General features: G+C 37.5%; 1 protein-coding gene across 1 annotated transcript in view; it reads right to left on the bottom strand.

Moving 5' to 3' along the window:
- Positions 1 to 23,687, bottom strand: part of LOC150088768 (calcium-activated chloride channel regulator 1-like) — a 179,671-nt gene that overhangs the window by 144,366 nt on the left and 11,618 nt on the right. Inside the window, exons 3-5 of the mRNA XM_090370317.1 lie at positions 16,178 to 16,478; positions 12,193 to 12,299; positions 1,415 to 1,588 (exon numbers count right to left, since the gene is read on the bottom strand). Coding sequence (XP_090226443.1) covers positions 1,415 to 1,588; positions 12,193 to 12,299; positions 16,178 to 16,478 — 582 coding nt within the window. The remainder of the gene's footprint in view (positions 1 to 1,414; positions 1,589 to 12,192; positions 12,300 to 16,177; positions 16,479 to 23,687) is intronic.

Raw genomic sequence — 23,687 nt, forward strand, 5'->3', positions numbered from 1 at the left:
TTGCAATACAGCTTTGTTTATTTAATTTTTTCAAAGTAATTTCCTCTACATTCAATACACCTCTCCATCCTCCGAAACCAATCTTTAAACCAGTTCTGCCAAGTTTCACTAGGGAGTAAAGCACACTCGTTGTCCCAAGCCCGTAGAAGGTCCTCATCACTGGAAAACCGCCTCCCTTTTAGCTTCATTTTCACATGCGGGAACAGTGCAAAGTCGCAGGGAGCAAGGTCTGGACTGTAGGGAGGGTGCTCGAGAAGTTTCAGTCCTGTCGTGGTCAAATATTCGGTGCAGGCTTTGGCGCGGTGACCTGGAGCATTATCGTGATGGAGGTACCAGGTGTCCATTCTTGACTTTGGCCGCAGGTTCTTCATAGATCCAATGACTTTAGGCAGGCATTGTTCAGTATACCACTTAGCTGTGACTGTCTTCTGCGTATCCAAAATGACACGTTCCACAATTCCACTCGATTTGAAAAATACAGCTATCATTTTCTTCTTTACAGATCGGGATTTTCTGACAATTACGGGTGTGTCGTCATCATCAAAGACCCAAACTTTGTTTTGAGCCTTGGTCGGCAGATCGTAATAGTACAGCCAAGTCTCGTCACCTGTCACGATGTTGTTCACATACCGAGATTGTCCCTTATCAAACTTTTTTAACATCTCCCGGCACCAAGTCACACGTCGTGTCACCTGCTCTTCAGTCAGTTGATGCGGCACCCAGAGAGAACAAAGTTTCTTCACGTGCAAATGATCTTGCAGAATCGAACGAATTGCTGGTGCATTTAGGCCCAAAGTATCCTCTATCTGTTGGTAGGTCACTCGCCTGTTTTCGTCAAGCATTTTCCTCACAGCAGTAACGTTTTCCTCCGTAACTGACGTTCGTGGCCTTCCCGGCCTCTCAGAATCCTCCAGAGTGAAATTTCCCCTTTGGAATTCTCTATACCACCTGAATATCGTTGTACGATGTGGACAATCATCATCTAGTGCAAGAGTCATTTCTTCTAAGCACTGGTCTATGGTTAAACCACGCACGAAATTATACCGCAAAACTGTCCTTATCTCATTTCGTGACCACGATGCCATCGCAAGCACTTTACACTCTCACTACTAATGAATAACTGAGCCCATCGACTTGGCGCGGCGGCTACTATGCACGTATGAACATGTCTCAACATGCAGCAACAAGCAGCTTCCTGTGATTCATTGTTGCGTCATATTGCAAAACTTTCCTAGTACCCTTTGTATATGATTTATGTTTTTAAACCAGTTCCCATATAGATTTTCTTAAATCTTTCGAGTTTAATGATATATTTAATGATACAAATACAAGCAAATAATTTTCTCTTCCTTAAGTAATATGTAGTATCAAAATATGTTACAAACACTAACTTCAAAAATAAGAACTGACTTACTGATTCCAGAAATGGCCCATACATGATAGATGCTAGGGCAGTTGCATTATGCACATCAGGAACAAATACACAGTCTGGATCAACTGCAAAGTTTTCATCAAGGGAACAAATACTCTCATCTTTTGTTTGCATGAACCAACCAGCAATGCCACTCATACAGGTAGATGGAAACAACTAGAGAAGAGGGAAATATTTTTTTTATATCTATTTTATCACTGCCTTTTTTAATTTTTACTACTTAACACTTGGTACACAGTATTTTAATATCAGCATTGTTAATTTGTATTGAATTCTTATAGAGAGTTAAATTTTCTTTATGTTCACTGAAAAACAGAATGAAATGCAACAATATGTATTACTCTTAGTTACTGTTAAAAGTGTCTTTAAACCAACAATATATGAGGTTATGTTCCTTGTATAATAATCTCCCAATCTCTATATGTTATTATTATTATTATTATTATTATTAGCTATATGGTGCAAGGAAGCCTCAGGCTTATGCTGCACCAGCCAAAAATAATTCCCAAGTTACCCTGAGAGAGAGAGAGAGAGAGAGAGAGAGAGAGAGAAAGAGAGAGAAAAAAGTAGAAAGGAATCACCAAGAAGAGAAGAATGATGATATCCAGCTCACGACTCTGAGTGTGCCAAGCCCATGTCTATGGCAAGTCCATAGATCTACTAATTAAATTTCTCATAACTGTTCTAATCAGTTCAAATTATCAAAGCTGGTGGTCATTAACTGTAACTATAGAGTCTATACTATTTTTAAAGAGATGAATAAGAAATCTGTAATAGATGAGTTTAGTAGAAAATTCAAGGATCAACAACACAAGTTCAAAAATCTTAGCAACAATTATTCCTTAGAAAATGGAATTTGCAGGTCAGATTCCTCCTCCACCCCTCCATTTTCTTCTATTTTGTAGAGATGTGGCTACATCAGAGTCAAATAAAGGCTTTTTCATGAAGTAAGGGAGAGATTTCCCTCTTGGAATTCCATATGAATTCAGCTCCAGGCTACACCATCTCAAAATTAATCTGTTTGCATCTCACCATTATTAAGTACAACTGCTTCATGATAAATAGAAATTTAGAATGCAAAATAACTTTTTTGTTAAATAAGATTATTTAACATAAAAGATTAATTATTATTTATTTATTTATTTATTTAATTTTTGTTTATATCATTGTTTTGTTCGGATTTTTTTTTTTTTTTTGGCTGGTGCAGCATAAGCCATAGGCTTTCTTGCACCATACGGCCGTTACTAATACTAATACTAATACTAAAGAAATACAAAATAAATAAAATTATAAAGTTTACATTAGCATATGATGCAAGAAGGCAAGATTATACAACATCACCCAAAAAAAAAAAAAAAAAAAATTGCATTTCACACAACCATTTGCTCAGTTCTTCCTTGAATTTATTTAAGCTATCAACTTCCACAACAACAGATGGAAGTTTGTTCCATCAATTAACCACCTGCCGGCTAAAGGGAAATTTCTGAACATCTATTCTACAACTGTCCTTCCTCAATTTGAATTTATGCTCCCTCGGATTTGTAATCTAAGCAAGAATTCCATCATCATTGAGCTTGCTCAACACACTTAAGGCCTTTTACACCATTTTATATAACACTTCTAGGTTTCAATCAGATCACCTCGCAGGTGCCTAGTCTCCAGAAGCTGCAGTTTGCAAAATTTAAGCCTTTCTTGGTGAGAGCATCCCATCGTTCCCTTCACCAATCTTGTCGCCCTTCTTTGTACACGCTCAAGCAAATCTATGTCCTTCCTAAAGTGAGGCCTCCAGACCTGTATGCAGCACTGAAGGCAGGGCATAACCATTGCCTTATACAAAGGAATAATCACCTCCTTCTTCTTACTAGCAAAATTCCTGTATATCTTCGACAAGACCCCATGACCTGCTCTGGCACCTGTCTACAATGCTCAGAAAACTTCATACCTGACTGCACAATTACCCCAGGTCTTTTTCATTCTCTACCACCCTAAGTGTAGTACCACACAGTTGGTACGTTTCTCTGGGGTTACTTCTACCCATATGCAGTATTTTGCATTGGTCAATGTTAAACTTCAGTTGCCACTTCTCAGCCCATCTGCTCAACTTTTATAGATCTTGTTACAGTAGCATACTCTCATTAACAGTCCTGCCAACCTTTGTATCATCTGTAAACTTGGACATTAAGCCTAATATATCTTCATCAATATCACTGATAAATATACAAAATAACAATGGGCCCAACACAGAATCCTGGGGAACTCCATTAATAACATTAGTCTATGAAGAGCAGTGTCCATTAATTACCACTATATCTTCTCCCACTCAACCACCTTTTTATCCATTGTAGCAACTCGCCCTTAATGCCATACTGCTCCAATTTGTACAGTAGTCTTCCATGTGCGACAGTTTCAAAAGCTTTTCCTGAAATCCAGGTACAGTCAATCCTCATATAACTATTATTATTACTATTAGCCATATGGTGCAAGGAAGCCAGAGGCTTATGCTGCACCAACCAAAAAAAAATTTCTGAATTACCCCGAGAGAGAGAGAGAGAGAGAGAGAGAGAGAGAGAGAGAGAGAGAGAGAGAGAGAGAGAGAGAGAGAGAGAGAGAGTCAGAAGTAGACAGGAATCACCAAGAAAGAGAAGAATGATGATATCCAGCTCAGAATCCTGGGTGTGCCAAGCCCATACTCACCAGATGTGAGCCCCTGGGGTTAGAACACGTGTTTACACTACACGAATTTCACGTAGGAATGAAGAGAAGATTCTGAAAATGTATTTGTGTTTTTTATATCAATGAAGGGGAAACACATTTCACCATAACAATGTAAAAACCAACACAATTCCAGCTATCGGTATTATCGTAAATGCGATTAGATCAAGTTTACTACCAGTTTATAACAGATTCCACTAGCAGAAACGAAACTGGAAATTGTTTTTATTGTTTTATGGTAGTAACCCCTAGAAATGTGCTTTAGTAAAATGTGGGGTGTTAATAGTGTATCTCTGCCTTTACGGTGTTGTTTATTCAGTTGCTATACGCGCGCAGCTTTGTTTATGTGTATCAAGAGTGCCTCCTCATTTTGTAATTGTGCTTTATTCCCCAAAAACGAGTAAAATACTTAAAAGGCGTGAAAAGGAAGCATCCTGGTGAAGACAATACAGATTCAGAGAGAAAAAGAAAAGCAATATCGATAAACAGAGGCGGACTGGGTCAAAAATTCTTACCCAGGAAAATTTGTAGTGGCCTCATACTAGCGTTTATGGCCATAAGCCCCGGTAAGGCTTATGGCCAGTCCGCCTCTGTTGATAGAGAAAAAATATGAAATTGTGAAACACTTTGAGCGAAATGAAAGACCATGTGATATTGCAAGTGCTACAGGCCTAAATGAGGTAACGCCGAGAATTACAAAGAATGCAGAGAAAATAAAAACAGCTTTCATAGCAGGAACAACTGAAAGTCTAATTAAAATCCATTAGATCAAGACACAAAGAATTGGAAGAGATGGAATGGCTGTCATCTGTTTAGATAAAAAAAATCAAACAAAAAACAAGTTTGCTTACGATAGAAGCAAAAGCATTAGCAATATTTTATTACGTAACAGTTGTAATAAAATACGTATTTTATTACGATTATTTATTGTGTTTGGTAATGTCTTGGTTACAAATGTGTGTTCAATCTTGGGTGGTCAGCACCTAACCCTATTTTCCCCATAGGGCCTGTTGTTTATATTGCACGATTTTGCATTGCATGTGGGTTTCTAGGAACACAACTATTGTGCTATACGAGAACTGACTGTATATGATATCAAAATTATTTTTTGCATCCAGTTCCCTTGTAACCATATCATAGTATCCAATCAAAGTGTTCAGACAAGGCTTTCCCTTAACAAACCCATGCTGTGTCCGAATTATTATTCTGAATTTTTCTATGCTACAGGATGTAGCATAGATAAAACAAACCAACAAGTATAATTATCTAGGGATGATTAGTCACAAACAAATTAGCTGCATAGTAATCTGTTTCACACTGACTAGCAATTTTCTTATTCAGCCCTTGATGTTATTTGCATGCTGGTCTGTTCATGCTTTTACTATTATAAATGGAATATGGAATACAGAAACAGATATGTATGAGCCATTGGATATTGGCTCTTACTAGTGCTTGGCAAAGTTACAGAAAGATAATAGTTATTAAATGTCGTGTAGTCTTAAAATCTACTCAATGTGGGATTGAGATTTAACAGAAATTCCCCAACTTTTTCACCTCTTCTTTTATATAATGTTTAAATTTCATTTATTACTTTATGAAATTACATATATAGTAATTTCAATAAAGAGTACTTATGTATAAAGTAATTTTGAAAAGTTTATTCAACAAAAGTAACACATGTAAAATGTATAGTATATTTATAGTGTGCCCTAAATTAATAAATTTAGTAATTTTACTCTTTCTTACAGCATTTCATAAAAGAATTTTAAAAGATTTAAAAAGAGTTCTAAGCACATGCTGATATCCAATTGATAAGTTTACTTTTTTAAATTAAAAATTGATTCTGTTTATATGTTGGGACAACTCTGTTGGATCAGAGGAGTTTACAAGATAGAGACCATGAATATCACTATTGTTTTTGGCACCATGTGGATTCAAATAGAGGTAAGGTAACTTTGTTCTGACAATAACCATTCAGCCATGGTCACATGCATTCCAAAATATTAAGATCGTCATTATCAGTTACAAGTTTGACTGTAATTTGGCAATCTGTCAGCATTCATTCACTGTCCAACTAAAAACTCAGAATCAACTTATCCTCTTTCTCATTTATACTTTCAGCTTCTGTTCTCTGGAACAATCTTGCTTCATATGTATTTCCTTAAAATTACAATCTACAGAAATTCAAGTGTAATGTCAACAAGTGTCTTCTGTCTTCTCAACCTTCAACTTGTGCATGGTGCTGAGTACTCTAGGTTCTAATACCTTTTTATAGAAATTTTGAATTAAAAAAAAAATAATAAATTAATCATGGCATTTGAAATGTCAAAACTAATGTATGTTTACATGTTCTGGATAAGTTTTTTTCAAAAATATATTTAATCTTGTTTCTATTGTGAAAATTGACATTCTGATTGTTCTCTATTTTCAATTCAAGCAGCCGGGTAAGCATATCAAACATGAATTTGTACTTACACCTCTGATTACAATACAGTTTCATTCATATTAGACTGTATTACAATCATAGGTTTAACTGTCACAGTTTAATTTAATTCATTTTTACTTTTATTTATTGGAAATTCAGTATTTAACAGTTATTCATGCATACATTCATATTTCCCCATGTATAAGACTCTCCCATGTATAAGACAAACCTTGATTTTGGGGCCCGAAATTTGAAAAAAAAAATGTATTACATAAAGTTATTGAACTCAAGTTTTATTCATCACTGTCAAAACTCCCATCCATTAGTTTGTCCTCATCTGTGTCTGATGCCGAACCACTGTCTTCATATATTGCCTCGTCCTCAGTTCCATCTATGGCATTTGAAATGCCACACTTCTTAAATGACTTGACAATGATCTCAATCTTGATATTATCCCAGGATCTTTTCACCCAGGTACAAACTTCTCCTATAGTTGGTTTCTTCACTTCAAATTGTAGCAGGATACTTAATGATTTTGTAATAACTGAGAGCAAAGTGGAGGAGAAATTGTTGAAGTTAAACATAAGAAAAGCACCTGGGGTGGATGGGATCTATCCAGTTTTTTTTTTTTTTTATGAAAATCCCAAACACGAAAGGTATCAAAACCTATAGTACTTAGTACCGTGCATGGGTTAAAGGAGAAGTATAGGGGGAGGGGGATGCCGGAAACTTTGCTCTAGAGACTATATCAAAGGAGGCGGCAAAGCAACTAAGCAAACCCTTAGCCATAATTATGAGAGCATCCTTGGACTCAGGGGAGGTTCCCACGGACTGGAGATGTGCAAATGTATCCCCAATTCACAAAGGGGGATCGAAGGGTGACATGAGTAATTACAGACCAGTTAGTTTAACTTCTGTTCCGGGTAAAATAATGGAGTCACTGGTTAAAGATGCATTGCAGGATCATCTAGACAAGACTGCAGCATTAATTCAGACACAGCATGGGTTTGTTAAGGGAAAGTCTTGTCTGACAAATTTGATAGGATATTATGATGTGGCTACAAAGGAACTGGATGCAAAAAAATAATTTTGATATCATATATTTGGATTTCAGGAAAGCGTTTGACACTGTTGCGCATGGAAGACTATTGTACAAATTGGAGCAGAATGGTATTAAGGGTAAGTTGCTACAATGGATAAAAGGATGGTTAAGTGGGAGAAGACAGAGGGTGGTAATCAATGGGTGCCGCTCTTCGTGGACTAATGTTATTAGTGGAGTCCCACAGGGTTCGGTGTTGGGTCCACTGTTGTTTTGTACATTTATCAATAATATTGATGAAGGTATATCAGGCTTAATGTCGAAGTTTGCAGATGATACAAAGGTTGGCAGGGTTGTTAATACCAGTAATGGCAGTGTGCTACTGCAACAGGATCTAGATAATTTGGGCAGATAGGCTAGAAGTGGCAACTGAAGTTTAACCTTGACAAATGCAAAGTACTGCATATGGGTAGAAGTAACCCCAGAGAAACGTACCAACTGTGTGGTACTACACTTAAGGTGGTAGAAAATGAAAAAGACCTGGGAGTAATTGTGCAGGCAGATAGGAAGTTTTCTGAGCAATGCAGACAGGCTGCCAGGGTAAGTCATGGGGTTTTGTCAATGATATATAGGAATTTTGCTAGCAGCGAAAAGGAGGTGATTATCCCTCTGTATAAGGCAATGGTCAGGGCACACCTTAAGTACTGTGCACAGGTCTGGAGACCTCATTTTAGGAAGGATGTAGATTTATTTGAGCGTGTACAGAGAAGGGCAACAAGATTGGTGAGGAGAATGAAGGGATCCTCTTACCAAGAGAGGCTAAGTTCTAAGTTCTGCAAATTGCAGTGGCTGGAGACTAGGCACCTGCACGGTGATCTGATTGAGGTGTATAAGGCCTTGAACGGGTTGAGCTCGTTGAATTCTGATGGGATCCTTCCACTTGTTCAGATTACGAACCTAAGGGGTCATAAATTCAAATTAAGAAAAGACAGATGTAGAATAGATGTGCGAAAATTTGCCTTTAGCCAGCGGGTGGTTAATTGCTGGAACAAACTTCCATCTGTCGTTGTGGAAGTTGATAGGTTGAATAAATTTAAGGAGGAACTGGACAGGCATTTGGAGGGAATGGTGTGTTTTTTTTTTTTTTTTTTTTTGGCTGATGCTGCATAAGCTCATACACATGCTTTCTTGCATCACATGCCACTACTACTACTCTTCCTGCTGGTGTCAAATTGTCCCCAGAAGACTTCATCCATTGATTCCATTCGTATCTCATGGCAGCTTTGAAGGGTTTGTTAATGCTGACATCAAGTGGATGGAGCTGGGATGTCAAGCCTCCAGGTATGAAGGCAAGTTTTGTTTTTTGCTCTGCAGCAATCTTCTTTGTGTTTTTTGTTATGTGTGCCCTGAACTGATCAAGCACCAATAGGGCAGGTTTGCATAAGAGCCCACCTGGTCTCCTGCTCCAAACTTTCTCAAACCGGATCTTCATCCCATCCTCATCCATCCAACCCTTGTCATGAACGTGGACAATCACTCCTCGAGGAATGTCTTCTTTTGGCATTGTTTTGCGTTTGAAAATCAGCATAGGAGGCAGCTTGGTTCCGTCGGCACAACAAGTAGAACAACTGTATAATGGCTCTTTTCATGTCCACTTGTCTTCACAGTTAGTTTTCACCCCCTTCTTATCAACAGTTCTGTTACTTGGGACGTCAAATTGAAGGGGGACTTCGTCCATATTTGCAATCTGTCCCAACTCAAATTGATGTGTCTTCTGACATTGAATGACAAAATGATGAAATTCAAGGACCTTCTGCTCATAGCTTTCAGGCATCTTTTGGGCAAGTCTGGTGCGTGTACGCATGCTTAGTCCATTCCATTTCATGAACCCAAAGCACCAATTGTGTCCTCCTTTGAAATCAGTAACTTCTTTTTCATCAGCAGTTCTTCTTGCCTCATGCTGAACCATCTTTGTGGACACAGGAATTCCAATTGCCCTTTGCTCTTCAATCCATACCTTCAATTCCCTCTCTAAATCAGGCCATTTTGCTGACTTGCCTCTCATGACCTTCTTCTGCCGTGGCGTTTCCAGTAGGGTTTCTTCTTCTCGTAGCCAGTCTCGGATTGTTTTCTCAGTTGGAGGAGGACCAAACTTATGTTCAGCAGCACAATTTCCATTCACTTTTGCAAACTTGATCACTTTTAACTTGAATTCAGCAGTGAACAAAAATATTTTCTGAGCCATTTCTGGGCAGAACATGGCAAAACGTAACCTAATATACCGGTAACAAGTGCGAAACAATGAGCGCAAAGACAACAAGCGCGAAAAAGTGGGAAATGCAAGTAAAAAAAAAATCTACAACCACTGTATAAGACGTACCCAGTTTTTAGACCCCAAATTTTTCGAAAATGGGTGTGTCTTATACATGGGGAAATACGGTAAGTTAAAAATAAAATAATTTTGGATTATCCATATTTCCTCTTTTCACTATTAGTCTGGATAATCTGGAGTCTACAATGATCTTCCATTAATATCCAGACACCTGAATATCTACAAATAACCTTTATTTACAAGAAAACTAATAACTTGTGCTGAAATCCTTTAACCTTCGCAACAGCCTCTAGTCTCTGTGGAAACACTCCAACAGTTTTTTGTAAATGCCTTCCGATATGTTCTGCCATTTGGCCTTCAAAGCAACGACTAGTTTCAGCTCTATATTTTGAGCAGTCTCTCCTCGTGCATGCATGCGCACACACACACACACACACACACGATGATCCGATTTAAAAATTGGATCATCGTGTGTGTGTGTGTTGGCAGTCCAACTTTTTGACACTCACATTCCCACACCAGTCCATTACAATGTGAGCAGTACAATGTGGAGCATCGTCCTGGTGATACAGGTATGGGCCTTACCCGATGTTCTGCCACAGTGAAGGAAACATAAATGTCCAGAAGACCTAGAGAGATCTCAGCATTCATGGTTTTGTCCCCCACCCCCAAAAAAAAAAGAAAAAAAACCCACAAAAAACAGTCCCAGACCATCAGGCTGCCTCCACCAAACTTCACTGTCAGGATAATACAATCTGGTAGGTAGCTTCTCTGGGCATCTGCCACACTCATTCATCACTGTTAGATTGGTAGAATGTAGAATGTACTGTGACTCATCACCCCAAAGCACAAATTCTCATTGGTCTAGATCCAAGAACAGTGGACCCTAAACCAATCTAGATGGCAACTGGTATTAGTAGGGATTAGATTAGTGGCTTGTGGGTAGCTACACAAACATGGTACAGGTCGACCGTCACTAATCTGGCAGCGTTGGGACCTGTGGGGTGTTAGATTAGTGAGTTTGCTGAATCACCGGTGGTTAGATTAGCACACACAGTTTATCCAACAGCTAACCACCTCATCCTACCTTTAACACGTTGACTGCCAAACTAGTTTAAGAAAAAGATTCCCAGGGGCCAAAAAATATTTAGCAAATAATTTGATTAGTAATTCTAAAATAAATACTGTAACATCAGTGTTGTCGTTTTTTTCACTTAAAATATCAAAAAAAGTGTCTTTTTCTGTGTCGCATAAGTGGCCCATTAGGTTACTTTATTTCTTGAGAAGCCGTGTCAGCCACATATGTGTGACACTATTATGGCATACATATGAAGGTCATTTGTGATTAGTTTACTGCACACGTGGCGAGCGCTACAATAAAACTAATTGTGATAAAATAAACCCTCAAAAGTCGCAATAAGTTTGTCAGTATTGTTAGAGATTTTGTGAAAACAAGTTTGTTAGCACACTGTATTATCCATCATATTGTGTTGTGTTTTTCCACAAGTTTGTACAAGTGTGTTGTAAAAAATATATATAATATTTTAAAAAGGAATGGCTAAAAGAAAATTACTAAAATAAGAGGAACTGAGAGAAATTGCTGGAATTTACAACTAAGCAGAATTAAACTTCTCACAGACACACCACTGTCGAGTTTTTTCAGAAGTTCAACTTTATCTGTTATGGGGAAATTATGTCCGAATTAGCAGTGGAACCAGATTACCAGTGGCCGGATTAGTGATGGTTGACCTGTAATTCATATCATGCAGTGTCATGTGCACTATACTGGTGCTGACATGTCACAATCATCTTACTGAGGGCCTGTGAGTGCTGCAATGTTGACCTTTGAGTGGACAATTCTTTAAAGGGCTCTTCAGTCTTGCTCCATCAGCTTGAGAGGTTTTCCGGATCATTTTGTGACAGTTTCATCACTTCATTCTGTTCTGCTTCTATTTGTAGATCACATTACCATCACTGACCTAGAGATTTTCAGTGCCACTGAAATGATGCATATAGACCGATTGCTTATTTTGGTACCATGTTATCATTCTGTGCTGGAAGTCTGCTAACTCTGTTGATTGTGGCATCTTGTATTTACATTTGTATTATCTCAATGAAGGCCTAAGAGCATATTTATAGTTGTGCCTAACATGTGGTACTTGGATAGGACATGAGTGGGGGGGTTGGATATTAATAATAGGGCAGTGTATATATGTATGAAAATAAATCATCACCCTTTCACTCCTACTTACATTTCCACCCTTTCTGTAAATAACAGGATACAAAGGATCACCAGGAGTCCCATATTCATCAAACACACCATACCTCAGATGGGACCACTCGTGAACGAGCTGCCGACCTGAAAATGTAATGGAAAATTGCATTTAACTTCTAGAATTCATTGTTAAATTTATATACAGTAATACCCCGAAGTTACGCGATAGGCGGGTCCGACGAAAATCGCGTAAGTCGAATTCGCGTAAGTCGGGGTACAACTTTGCATATAAATACATATAAATTTTGCTTAATTGGGACCAAGGACTAACAAAAACACTAGTTTAGAAGAAAAATATTAATAAAATTGCAGTTCTTTATACATATTAATACAAAATATGTATTAAAAAAACAAATGACTTACGTTAAAAAGTTATTTCGATGTCGATGGCTTCATAAAATCTAACAAATTCCTCTGACGACACAGCGCGTTATTTTTTTCACGCAGAATTTCTTCGTAGCAAGCTAATAATTTTTTTATTCCTTGCTTTGTAGCTATAACGCGTTCTTCGTTGGAGTCTATGTTTTCTAAAAATTTTAAGCCCTTTACAATTGAGCCCTTTTCAATTTTCAACCTGTCAAGTTTGCAATTGTCATGTGCTTTTCGCCGTTGCTTCATTTAGGCCTGTAGCACGTGCAATATCACATGGTCTTTCATTTCGCTCAAAGCGTTTCACAATTTCATATTTTTTCTCTATCGACAGAGGCGGACTGGCCATAAGCCTTACCGGGGAAACCCCGGTGGACCAGTGTGATTTTGGCCATAAACCATAGTATGAGGCCACTATAAATTTTCCCGGGTAAGAATTTTTGACCCAGTCCGCCTCTGTTTATCGATAAGTGCTTTTCTTTTTCTCTCTGAATCTGCAGTCTTCACCAGGACGCTTCCTTTTCACACCTTTTAATTAAGTATTTTACTCATTTTTAGGGAATAAAGCACAATTACAAAACGAGGAGGCACGCTTGATAAGCATAAACAAAGCTGCGCGCATGTAGCAACTGAATAAACAACACCATAAAGGCGGAGATACGCTATTAACACCTCACATTTCTAGGGGTTACTACCATAAAACAATAAAAATCCAGTTGCGTTTCTGCTAGTGAAATCTGTTATAAACTGGTAGTAAACTTGATCTAATTGCATTTGCGATTATACCGATAGCTGGAATTGTGTTGGTTTTTACGTTATTATGGTGAAATGTGTTTCCCCTTCACTGATATAAAAAACATAAAAGCAGCAAAGTTGAATTTTGTTCATCTTTCGCTCTCATTCTCCGCCGTCGCACCGTATATCGATAACATATGAAAAACGACCTTGAAGATAGTGGGCTGCAGCGTTGCCAAACGAAAAAATCAAGAACCGCGTAACTCCGAGTTCGCGTAAGTCGGGGTAGCGTAAGTCGGGGTATTACTGTATATGAAATAACCTTTAAATTTTAATACCACATATATAATAGCAGTTTCAAAACACAGGATCATTCTTGTGAAATATAATTTATAGCAGGAATATGTCCTCTGCCTGCACTTATTTTTAATAGTGTTAAGCCCCTTGCTTCAGCAAATCTGTCCATTTATCCTCTTCATTGCTACTGCATATCTGCCAACTTTTGGTAATGTGTGTGCCATATAAAAAAGACTTAAATATTTAAAAAATTCTGTTTATTTTGCATGTTTTATTTTAAAAAATCAAAAAAAATTGAAAAATTAAACCGAAAATAAAAACATAGGCAAAAAATATAGACGAAACTGTTGGTCTTTTCAATTTTCCACTTTAAAAACTGTTAACTGTACAAAATTTAAATCATATAACATGTGCACATATATTTATGCTTATTATTTGTACAAATAGTTTTAAAAAGATTAAAAAATATGTATATATTAAATAAAGTTATTTACTTTAATTTTTAAATTTTTTCATAATTTATTTAAAATTTGGTGCAACGTGAAGCATATAAAATTTGAAATTACACATGTTGTGTAATTTCAAATATCACTCACGATATTAACTCTATCGTGAGTGAATATCACCTTCTACGTTTAAATGACAATACATTTGTTATTATTCAAAAATTTAAAATTAATCTTTTAAACAAATCTTTCAAAAATGCCTCATGAACTCTTAGAACTGTTGCTGTCTCAAATAGATTATATTGCTAGATATGTTGTGGGAGTTCTAAAATAACTTAAATTAGAAGAACACATTCCACACTTTGTAAAGTCAGTAAGGAACCTATTAGGTTCCCATACTAGCAATACTACACATAAAAGCAGAACAAATATGGTGATGCAGAATCTGATAGGTTTTCCCCTGCTATAACTGAAAAAATGATAGGAGAAAAAAAAAAAAAAAAAAAAAAGCAAGCACCATACCAAGTAAAACTGATTATATTTAGGGAGGTGCCGTAAATCATATTTTTATCTTCAAGCAAGCTCCTTAATTTCAAAAGGAACCTCATGGGTCCAGCACCACCACTACAGGTTAATACTATATATTAATGAAAGGTTTAAGTAAGCAAATGCTGCTTGAATATTTATTTTTGATTTTACAGTTCAACAAATATCACATTATACAGGGTGATTTTAAATTATTGTCGGGGTTTCTGTGGTCTATAATTTTCAAACCGGAAACAACAAAATAAAACTGCTTATGGAATACAAAAGTGTAATTCAAAAAGTTTTATTACCTATAGAATCGATACTGCAGAATGCTAAACAACTTCAACATGCGTGCCTTTTGTGGCACGTAAGATGTCCAAGCAATATTCAATTTCCCTCCAAATGTTCTCCAGCATTTGTGGTGTAACTGTTTCGATTGCAGAAACAATTCTGAGCTTCAGTTCATCAAGGGAGGTCACAGGGGTCTTGTACACAATGTTCTTTACGTATCCACACAGGAAGAAATCAAGCAGCACAAGATTGGGTGAGTGCGGAGGCCATGGAATCGGTCCCCCACGCCCAACCCAGTGCCAAGGAAAATGCATGTCAAGAAATTCTCGAACAATAAGAGCCCAATGTGGTGGTGCACCATCTTGCTGGAACACCACATTTGGCTGATAATTTTCCAACTGGGGTAACAGATACAGCTGTAGCATGTTCAGATAGGTCACCGCTATCACTGTTTTTCCGCAAAGGAAAAGGGCCCCAAAACTTCCGAACATGACAAAGCACACCAGATTGACCTTTGGACTATCTCTTTCAAATTCTCGAATGGCGTGAGTGTTTTCTGATCCCCATATTCTGCAGTTATAATGATTTACCCTCCCTTATAGGTAAAATGTTGCTTCATCACTAAATCTCCATCAATATCTCCCAGACATCAGAGACACCAATTTGGCAAGTACAGCATTGCCAAATAAAATTTTTTGAGTTACACTTTCATATTTCACCAGCAGTTTTATTTTGTTGTTTCCGGTTTGAAAATGGTCAAACTGGAAACGATGGTCACGGAAACCATGCCAATAACTTAGAATCACCCTGTATTACTCTTTTTTTTTTTGCTGAAATATCATAATAGCCGTGTGTTATCATTGTTAACTGGTGATTATTACATAAATTTATTGTCAGATATTTTGCAAAATAACTTGTAATTTCCAACTTTTACTGTTATTAAATAGTAACTGAAATTTTTCTGTAGATTTAAATTTTTTAAAATTTAATTTAATGTAATTTTTGCTGAATAAATAATGTTGTTGTTGTTGTTGTTGTTTGGTTTTTAGGAGCATTAGCAACTAAGGCCGTATTACTCCGGGAATATGCGGTGATCATTTCCTGACCTTTCGGCATTCTCTGTATTTGGTGGGTATGGGCTCGAACCCTGGTCTAATCAAGAAGCATGTGCTACGCACTGTTGCTCCTGCCCACCTGGCTACGGAGGTGCCAATAAATAATGTATAAGTATTATTCTTACATAAAAAAGCCATCATTGCTCTCCATAAATATTATCTAATCTCCAAGAGATATTACCTGAACTTCCATAAAAGTCCTTTAATGATCCCTTTACATCCTGAAAAAAAGTTGGGGTTAGGTGAATATATTCTCCTTCTTCTCCACAACTATCAGGCTGAAGAGTGTAGGGACGATCTCCATAAACAGGATTTGGTTGATCAATTAGAATGTCAGCATCATTAAAATAATCAATACGATTTACATATTCATCCACTTTGGTTGAATTCCATGTTTCTGGAATTGCTATGGTGACATTTCTGAAGAAAACCATTCCTCTAGTGGCATTAAATAAAAGCTCTGAAGCTTCAGTGAACATATCCTGGAAAGAAAGACACTGTTAATTATAAAGAATTCTTTTAAAACAACAAAATTTTTATCTCATACTGTAATGCCTTACTTTTGTAAGGAATAAATAAATATTATTTTTTTATTAATTATCTGCTCAAAATTTTTCACTTTTCAAGAAAAGAAAGTGTTATGGCATTAAATAAAATTACTCTTGCTCCACTATAGCATATCAGTAGGCTTAACATATTTTAGTAAGAACTGCCCATCAAAAATATGCAAATATTTTCAAGTACTTTTAATGACACTGACCTTTGATGCTTTGTATGTTTTTTTTTTTATCTAAACAGTGAAATCAAGATCAATATAATGAGCATTTAAAAATAAGTTTAGCTGGAATTATATATAAATGAATAATAATATTTTTGGGCAGAAAGCCTCAAACTATGACATTAGTTAATGCATTTGTATCATTACTACATAGCTGATTTTTTAGACAAACCAAAGTTTGTACATTTGCATCATTATTGTAACATCACATATTGTGAAATCATTCACAATGAGTTGCCCTCCTTATACTTCAAATAAGTAACACTTTCCCAAAATAAGGAACCATAGTCTTCTCTAGAAGACTACTGTTACTTATTTTCAGTTGAGTACCAGCACTCAGACAGCACTATTACAAAGCTATTTGGCTTCTCATCACTGAGTACTCAGAGGTACAAGGGGTGACAATCCTTGAAGGCAACTCATTGTGAAGGATTTCACAATATGAGATGTTACAAAAATGATGCCAATATACAAATTTTGCTTTGTCTAAAAAAATTCAGCTATTTAGTAATGATGCAAATTACTAACTAATGTCAGAGTTTGAGAGTTTCTGCCCTAAAATATTATTAGTCTAAGAAGTACACCCTTTGGCATCTCTCCTAATGTGTAAATAAGTCACAACTGGATTGTCAACCCTTATACATCCGGGTACCTAAACACTCACTTAAGAGAAACCAAATAGCTTTGAAACAGTGCTTTCTGAATGGCAGTGCTCGACAGAAAAGAAATAACAGTAATCTTCTCTAATGGGGAAGTGTCACTTATTTAAAATATAAGGAGAGCAATTTGTGAAGGATTTCACAATATGAGATGTTACAATAATGATACCAATGTACAAACTTTGGTTTGCCTAAAAAATTCAGACATGTAGTAATGATGCAAATGCACTAACTAATGTTATATATATAAATGTTAGAAGACATTTTCTAAGGCAGATTTCAAAAGAGAAAAGAAACAATGAATAAATAAATTTTCTTGTTTTAATAATAAAAATTTTTAAATAAAGAATGCTTAAGTGTCATTTAGTCTCTAGAAATGGGCTTTGGGGCAGAAAAGGTTGCTCAGTAAAACCTTTATGAAATCTTTGCCTACATACCATATTCAAGGAAATTAAAAAATTGTATGCATAACAGTACATATATTTCTCACATTTTCATAGCTCTTTGATTTTCTAATTTCAAACTTATTGATTTCTACTGTTTATTATAGCTACACTATGGATAAATAGGCTTCTATGGGCTACTCAGAGGAACTAACCACAACTTATAACATTATTATTATTATTATTAGCCATATGGTGCAAGGAAGCCTGAGGCTTATGCTGCACCAGCAAAAAAAAATTTCCGAGTTACCCTGAGAGAGAGAGAGAGAGAGAGAGAGAGAAAGAAATAAGTAGAAATGAATCATCAAGAAAGAGAAGAATGATGATATCCAGCTCAGGACCCTGGGTGTGCCACGCCCATACTCACCAGATGTGAGCCCCTGGGGCTAAATTGTTCCTATGGGGAAAATGTTTGAAACAGTCAACTAAATGAACAGACTTTTGAGGTGGAACCCATTAGTAATTTATACAGTGTCAAATTTAATAAAAATGTGATACAAAGTAGAACAATACAGCATGGAGGAGTTCTCCTAGTGTGGATTAAGCGGCCATCCCCTTTGGATTTGGAACCCTTTTCAGGCTAGGTCTGAGGTATTGCACCCCATCCTCAAGACTGGTCTCAACAAGAAGTATTTATTCCATAATTTTTTGGCGAATTACTGGGTATGCTAGTAGTAGTTATATATATTAACTATGTTTGGCATAAATTTCTTTGAAGGTAGGAGGAAACTAAAGTGACTGCAGGAACAACAGTGAGTAATAAATTTATCTGAGGAATGTATGACTCCTAATAATGATTTAACCACATGAAGTGTAAAATCCCAAAAATATATTGTTACCGTTATAACTTTTAATCTCACTGAGGTGCAGTAGGCACATGTAATTTTGAGGGACTGTGGTTCAAGCCTGCGTGACTGCAAAATACAATTAACGATTGTATTCATGATTTATTATAAACTCTTCTGACCTGGTGGCTGTGTTCGAATATAACAAGAAATTTTTTTTCTTTTTTAATACGGTAATAAAATTAATAATTACAGTACAATGGCTTTGTATTCCTCACAAAAAAAAGTGACAAATACAAAGAGCCATTGTGCTGAAATTATTCATTTTTTGTTCCACTTTGCAGGCTGCCTATGAAGTATGAGCTCTGGGACACTTTCCCAGCTGCCCTATTGTAGTTTTGCTACTGGATGACAGGTAATATATTTTCTTCCACCTATGTTTGAGAGAATACATCCAGTGTGCCACTTTTGGAATATTGAAAAACGTCAACATTATGACATGTAAAAGTTTTGGAATTCAAAACTAAAAGCAAACGCTTATTTTTGTGATCAAATCAAAACAAATCTTAATTTTATTAAAAAGTTTATTCATGTACATAAACTAACATGAGCATGCATGGCTGGCACTAGTGTTTGTAGCACCTGAGGCAAAACCATGTAACGGCACCTAATTCATATCGTATCTTAACATGCATATATATGCAATAGTGCATCTAGCAACTCTTATTTTAGGCAGTGCCTGTGGCAAGTGCCTCACTTGCGCACCCCATAGTGCTGGCCCTGTCAATACAAGAAACAAATGTAACAGGAGCTCGTCAGCTCCTGTTACATTTGTTACATGATGAACCACTCATTCAGGTCCCAGAAAAAAAATTAGTCAAGTGCATATTGTTGTAATTGAAGGTGGTCTAGTTTTATAGGGAGATTCTATTGTCAGGGAAATGGGTAACATTTTTTGTAATAAAGATAGGTGGACAAGAAAAAAGAGTGCTTGCCAGGAGCAACAAATGATGATGTTACCAACAGATTTTCAGATTTTAAGGGAGGTAAAGAGAGCATTATTATTCATGTGGGGACTAAAGATATTAAGCATACACAACTTATTATACAATAGATATACATTGGATGAAGAGGGGTAGGGGTTGCCAAAATTCTATTAAACTCTTAACGAGGAGCTAAATGACCTTGTGATAACTGAAAGGAAATTGGAGGAGAAACTGCTGAGGATGGACATAAAAAAGCGATTGGATTGGTTAGAATCTATCCAATTATATTAAAGGAGGTAAGCAAACCTTTAGCCATAATTAGCATTAGTAGAGGCACATGATGCAAGAAAGCAAGCTTATGCAGCATCAGCCAAAAAAAAAAAAGCCACTTCCACTCCACCCCTCCGTTCGTTCAAAATACCTGTCCAGCTGAGCCTTGAATTTCTTTAGGCTATCAACTTCCACAACAAAGGATGGAAGTCTGTTCCACCAACCAACTACCCAGTGGCTAAAGACAAATTTCTGCACATCTATCCTACATCTGTCTTTCCTCAATTTGAATTAATGCCCTCTCAGGTGATTATTCTGAGCAAGAGGCAGAATCCCATCAGCATTGAGCATGCTCAAACCATTCAAGGCTTTATCCACCTCTATCAGATCACCTCGCCGGTGCCTAGTCTCCAGACACCGTAATTTGCAAAACTTAAGCCTTTCTTCATAAGAGCAACCCTTTGTTCCATTAACTAATCTTGCTGCCCTTCCCTGTACTCGTTCCAGCAGCTCTACATCCTTCTTGAAATGAGGCCTCCAGACCTGTATACAGTACTCTAGGTGTGGCCTGACCATTGCCTTATACAAGGGAATAATCACCTCCTTATCCCTGCTAGAAAAATTCCTGTATATCATTGACAAGACACCATGAGCTACTCTTGCAGCCCATCTTCACTGCTCAGAAAACTTCATATCTGACTGCATAATTACCCCACAGGTCCTTTTCATTCTCTAACACTGTCAGTGTAGTACCACAGAGTTGATACGATGCTCTGGGGTTACTGTTTCTCATATGTAGTACTTTACATTTGTCAATGTTAAACTTCATTTGCCACCTCTCAGCCCATCTGCTCAACCTTTCCAGATCCTGTTGCAGCAGCATAGCGTCAGTAGTGTCCTTAACAACCCTGCCAACCTTTGTATCGTCTGCAAACTTAGACATTAAGCTTGATATACCATCATCAATATTATTTATAAATACAGAAAACAATAATGGACCCAACACTGAAGGACTCCACTAATAACATTAGTCCACAATGAGCAGTGTCCGTTGATTGCAACTCTCTGTCTTCTCCTCCTCAACTACCCCTTTATCCATAGCAGCAATTTGCCTCCAATGCCACACTGCTCCAATTTGTGCAGCAGTCTTCCATGTGCAACAGTATCAAAAGCCTTTCTAAGATGCAAGTATATAATATCAAAGTTATTCCCTGCATCCAGTTCTTTTGTATCTGCATCATAGTATCCAATCAAATTGATCAGGCAAGACTTCCCCTTAACAAAACCATGCTGTGTCTGAGCTATAACTGAAGTCCTGTCTAGATGATCCTGCAGTGTTTCTTTTACCAGTGCCTCCATTAATTTTCCTAGAACAGAAATTAAACTCACAGGTCTATAATTACTTGTTTCAGCCTTTGATCCTCCTTTGTGAATTGGGGTCACATTTGCACATCTCCAGTTTATGGGTACCTCCTCTGAGTCCAAGGAAGCTCTCATAATTATGGCTAAGGGTTTGCTTACTTCCTTTGCTGCCTCCTTTAATATAACTGGATAGACCCCATCCACCCCAGGTGCCTTTCTTGTATTTATCTTCAACAATTTTCCCTCCACTTTAGTCTCAGTTATTACAAGATTATATAGCTTACTGCCAGAGTTGAATACACCTCTGGCATTCCCTTCACTGAATAACTCCTCATATGTGAATGTCGATGCAAAATATTCATTTAGTTTGTTAGCTACCTGAGCAGGATCATTAACAGTTGAGCCATCGATATCAAGTGGACCAATCTGATTCATCCTCTTCCTTCTAGAGTTTACATGAGTAAAGAACTCTTTGCTGTTTTTCTTCGCATCCTTTGCCAAGGATTTCTCGTAATCTGCCTTTGCCTGCCTAACCTCCTTTCTAACTTGGTTACAGATCAACTTATATCTATCATAGGCTTCTGTGTCACGTGTTAATTTATATGTATCCCATGCATTTTTCTTCTCTGCCATATGTCTCATTAGTTCATCTGACATCCATTTAGGCATAAACCTTGAATAATATTTCTTAGTTGGTATGTAAAGCCTAGTGGTTCCTCTATCTGCAGATCCTTAATGCATGAAGAATCACTACTGATAATCAAATCAAGAGTAATACTTCCTCTAGTTGCTTCCCGAACATGCTGATGTAGAAAACAATCATCCAATAAATCCACAAAAGCCTTGCTTTTGTGGATTTATTGGATGCTTGATCCTTAACGATCAATTCGGCCCTGGAAAGAATATGCAAGGCTCAAGGGGTAGAATTTTTTTCAGCCTGGTCTGTACTTGTTAACGGAAGGGACTGCTTCTACAGGGATGGGATACACTTAAATAGAAAGGGTGCTAGAATATTTGCTAAGGCTATCGAGGCAGTGTGTGAGTGACCAACCCACAAATTCCAGTCAATATCTGGGAAATTAAAATTTCCCCATTATAAGACTCTCTGATTTACTGGCCCACTATTTCCCTGTACAGTTTCTTATTATACTCATCAGAGTCATTAGGCCTATGGCACCCTACTACTCTGAATTTTGATCTCCCAATGCTTAGGTCACACCAAACTGACTCGACACTGCACTGTCCATCGATGTCGACTGGCTTCACTTCCTTGGATTTTATGTGTTTCTTAACTAATAGCATAACCCCTCCTCCCTTCTATCCTGTCTATCCTTTCTGTAGACGTACTCCCCAAATTCCAGTTCTGCATTCCTTATATCTGTGTGACACCACGTCTCTGATATCCCAACAATATCCACCTTTGATGCTTTGAGCAATACCTCAAATTCATCAAATTTATTTACCAAACTCCTAGAATTGGTGTAACCTCAAGTATACATGTACCTGTTCTTTTTCTTAGCTATCCTAACACAACCCATGTGTTTACTTGTACCGCAATGACCCCCACAGTCTCTGAAATATCCTGCATCTTGTTTTACAGGCTTCTGCTCATTCCAATAGAAGCAGTGCAAGAATCACTTTCACCTCTGCCAGTAGCTAATGTTAATCTATTAGTCCTTGTATCCCCCCAAGCTAGCAGTTTTCCGACCCACCTTACACTGCCTCGATAGCATCAGCAAATATTCTTGCACCCTTTCTATTTAAGTGTATCCCATCCCTGTAGAAGAAGTCCCTTCTGTTAACAAGTATAGACCAGGCTGAAAAAATTCTACCCCTTGAGCCTTGCATAATCTTTCCAGGGCCGAATTGATCGACAAGGCTCTCATCATATACTCCCTCCTATCGTGTCTGGGCAGAATTGCAGACACTTTCAAATTCAACCCTAATTCACGGCTTTTTTTCAACAGTGACCTGTACCTGTTAAGTAATTCTGCCAGTCTCTTCCTCTTAATATCATTAGCGCCAATGTGTACGACTATATCAACTTTTGTGCCCTTCGCACAAAAGCCCTAGCTAGCCCGGTCGGCACAAGCATGTGCCGACCGGGCTAGCTAGGTGGGTAAAGTGCCTGCCTAGCAACCCAAAGGTCACGGGTTCGAATCCCGCCTCGGGTTTGATCAAAGTACTGCAAAAACCTTGGAAGGTGCACTATGACCACAGAAGCCGATGCACCAACAACTACCAAAAGAAAAAAAAAAAAAAAGCATGTTCCCCGTTTCCCTGACAATAGAGTCACCAACAACTACTAGTTCCTGTGGGATCAGTGCATTCTGCCTTGTGGATTGCCGCTGTGTTGCGTGATGACCAAGTGCAAGCTCTGGCGTTAATGTGGGCAGCTCAGAGCTTGA

Source organism: Mastigoproctus giganteus, chromosome 3 (assembly GCF_048544385.1).
Source record: "Mastigoproctus giganteus isolate SK-2022 chromosome 3, ASM4854438v1, whole genome shotgun sequence".
Classification (NCBI taxonomy): domain Eukaryota; kingdom Metazoa; phylum Arthropoda; class Arachnida; order Uropygi; family Thelyphonidae; genus Mastigoproctus; species Mastigoproctus giganteus.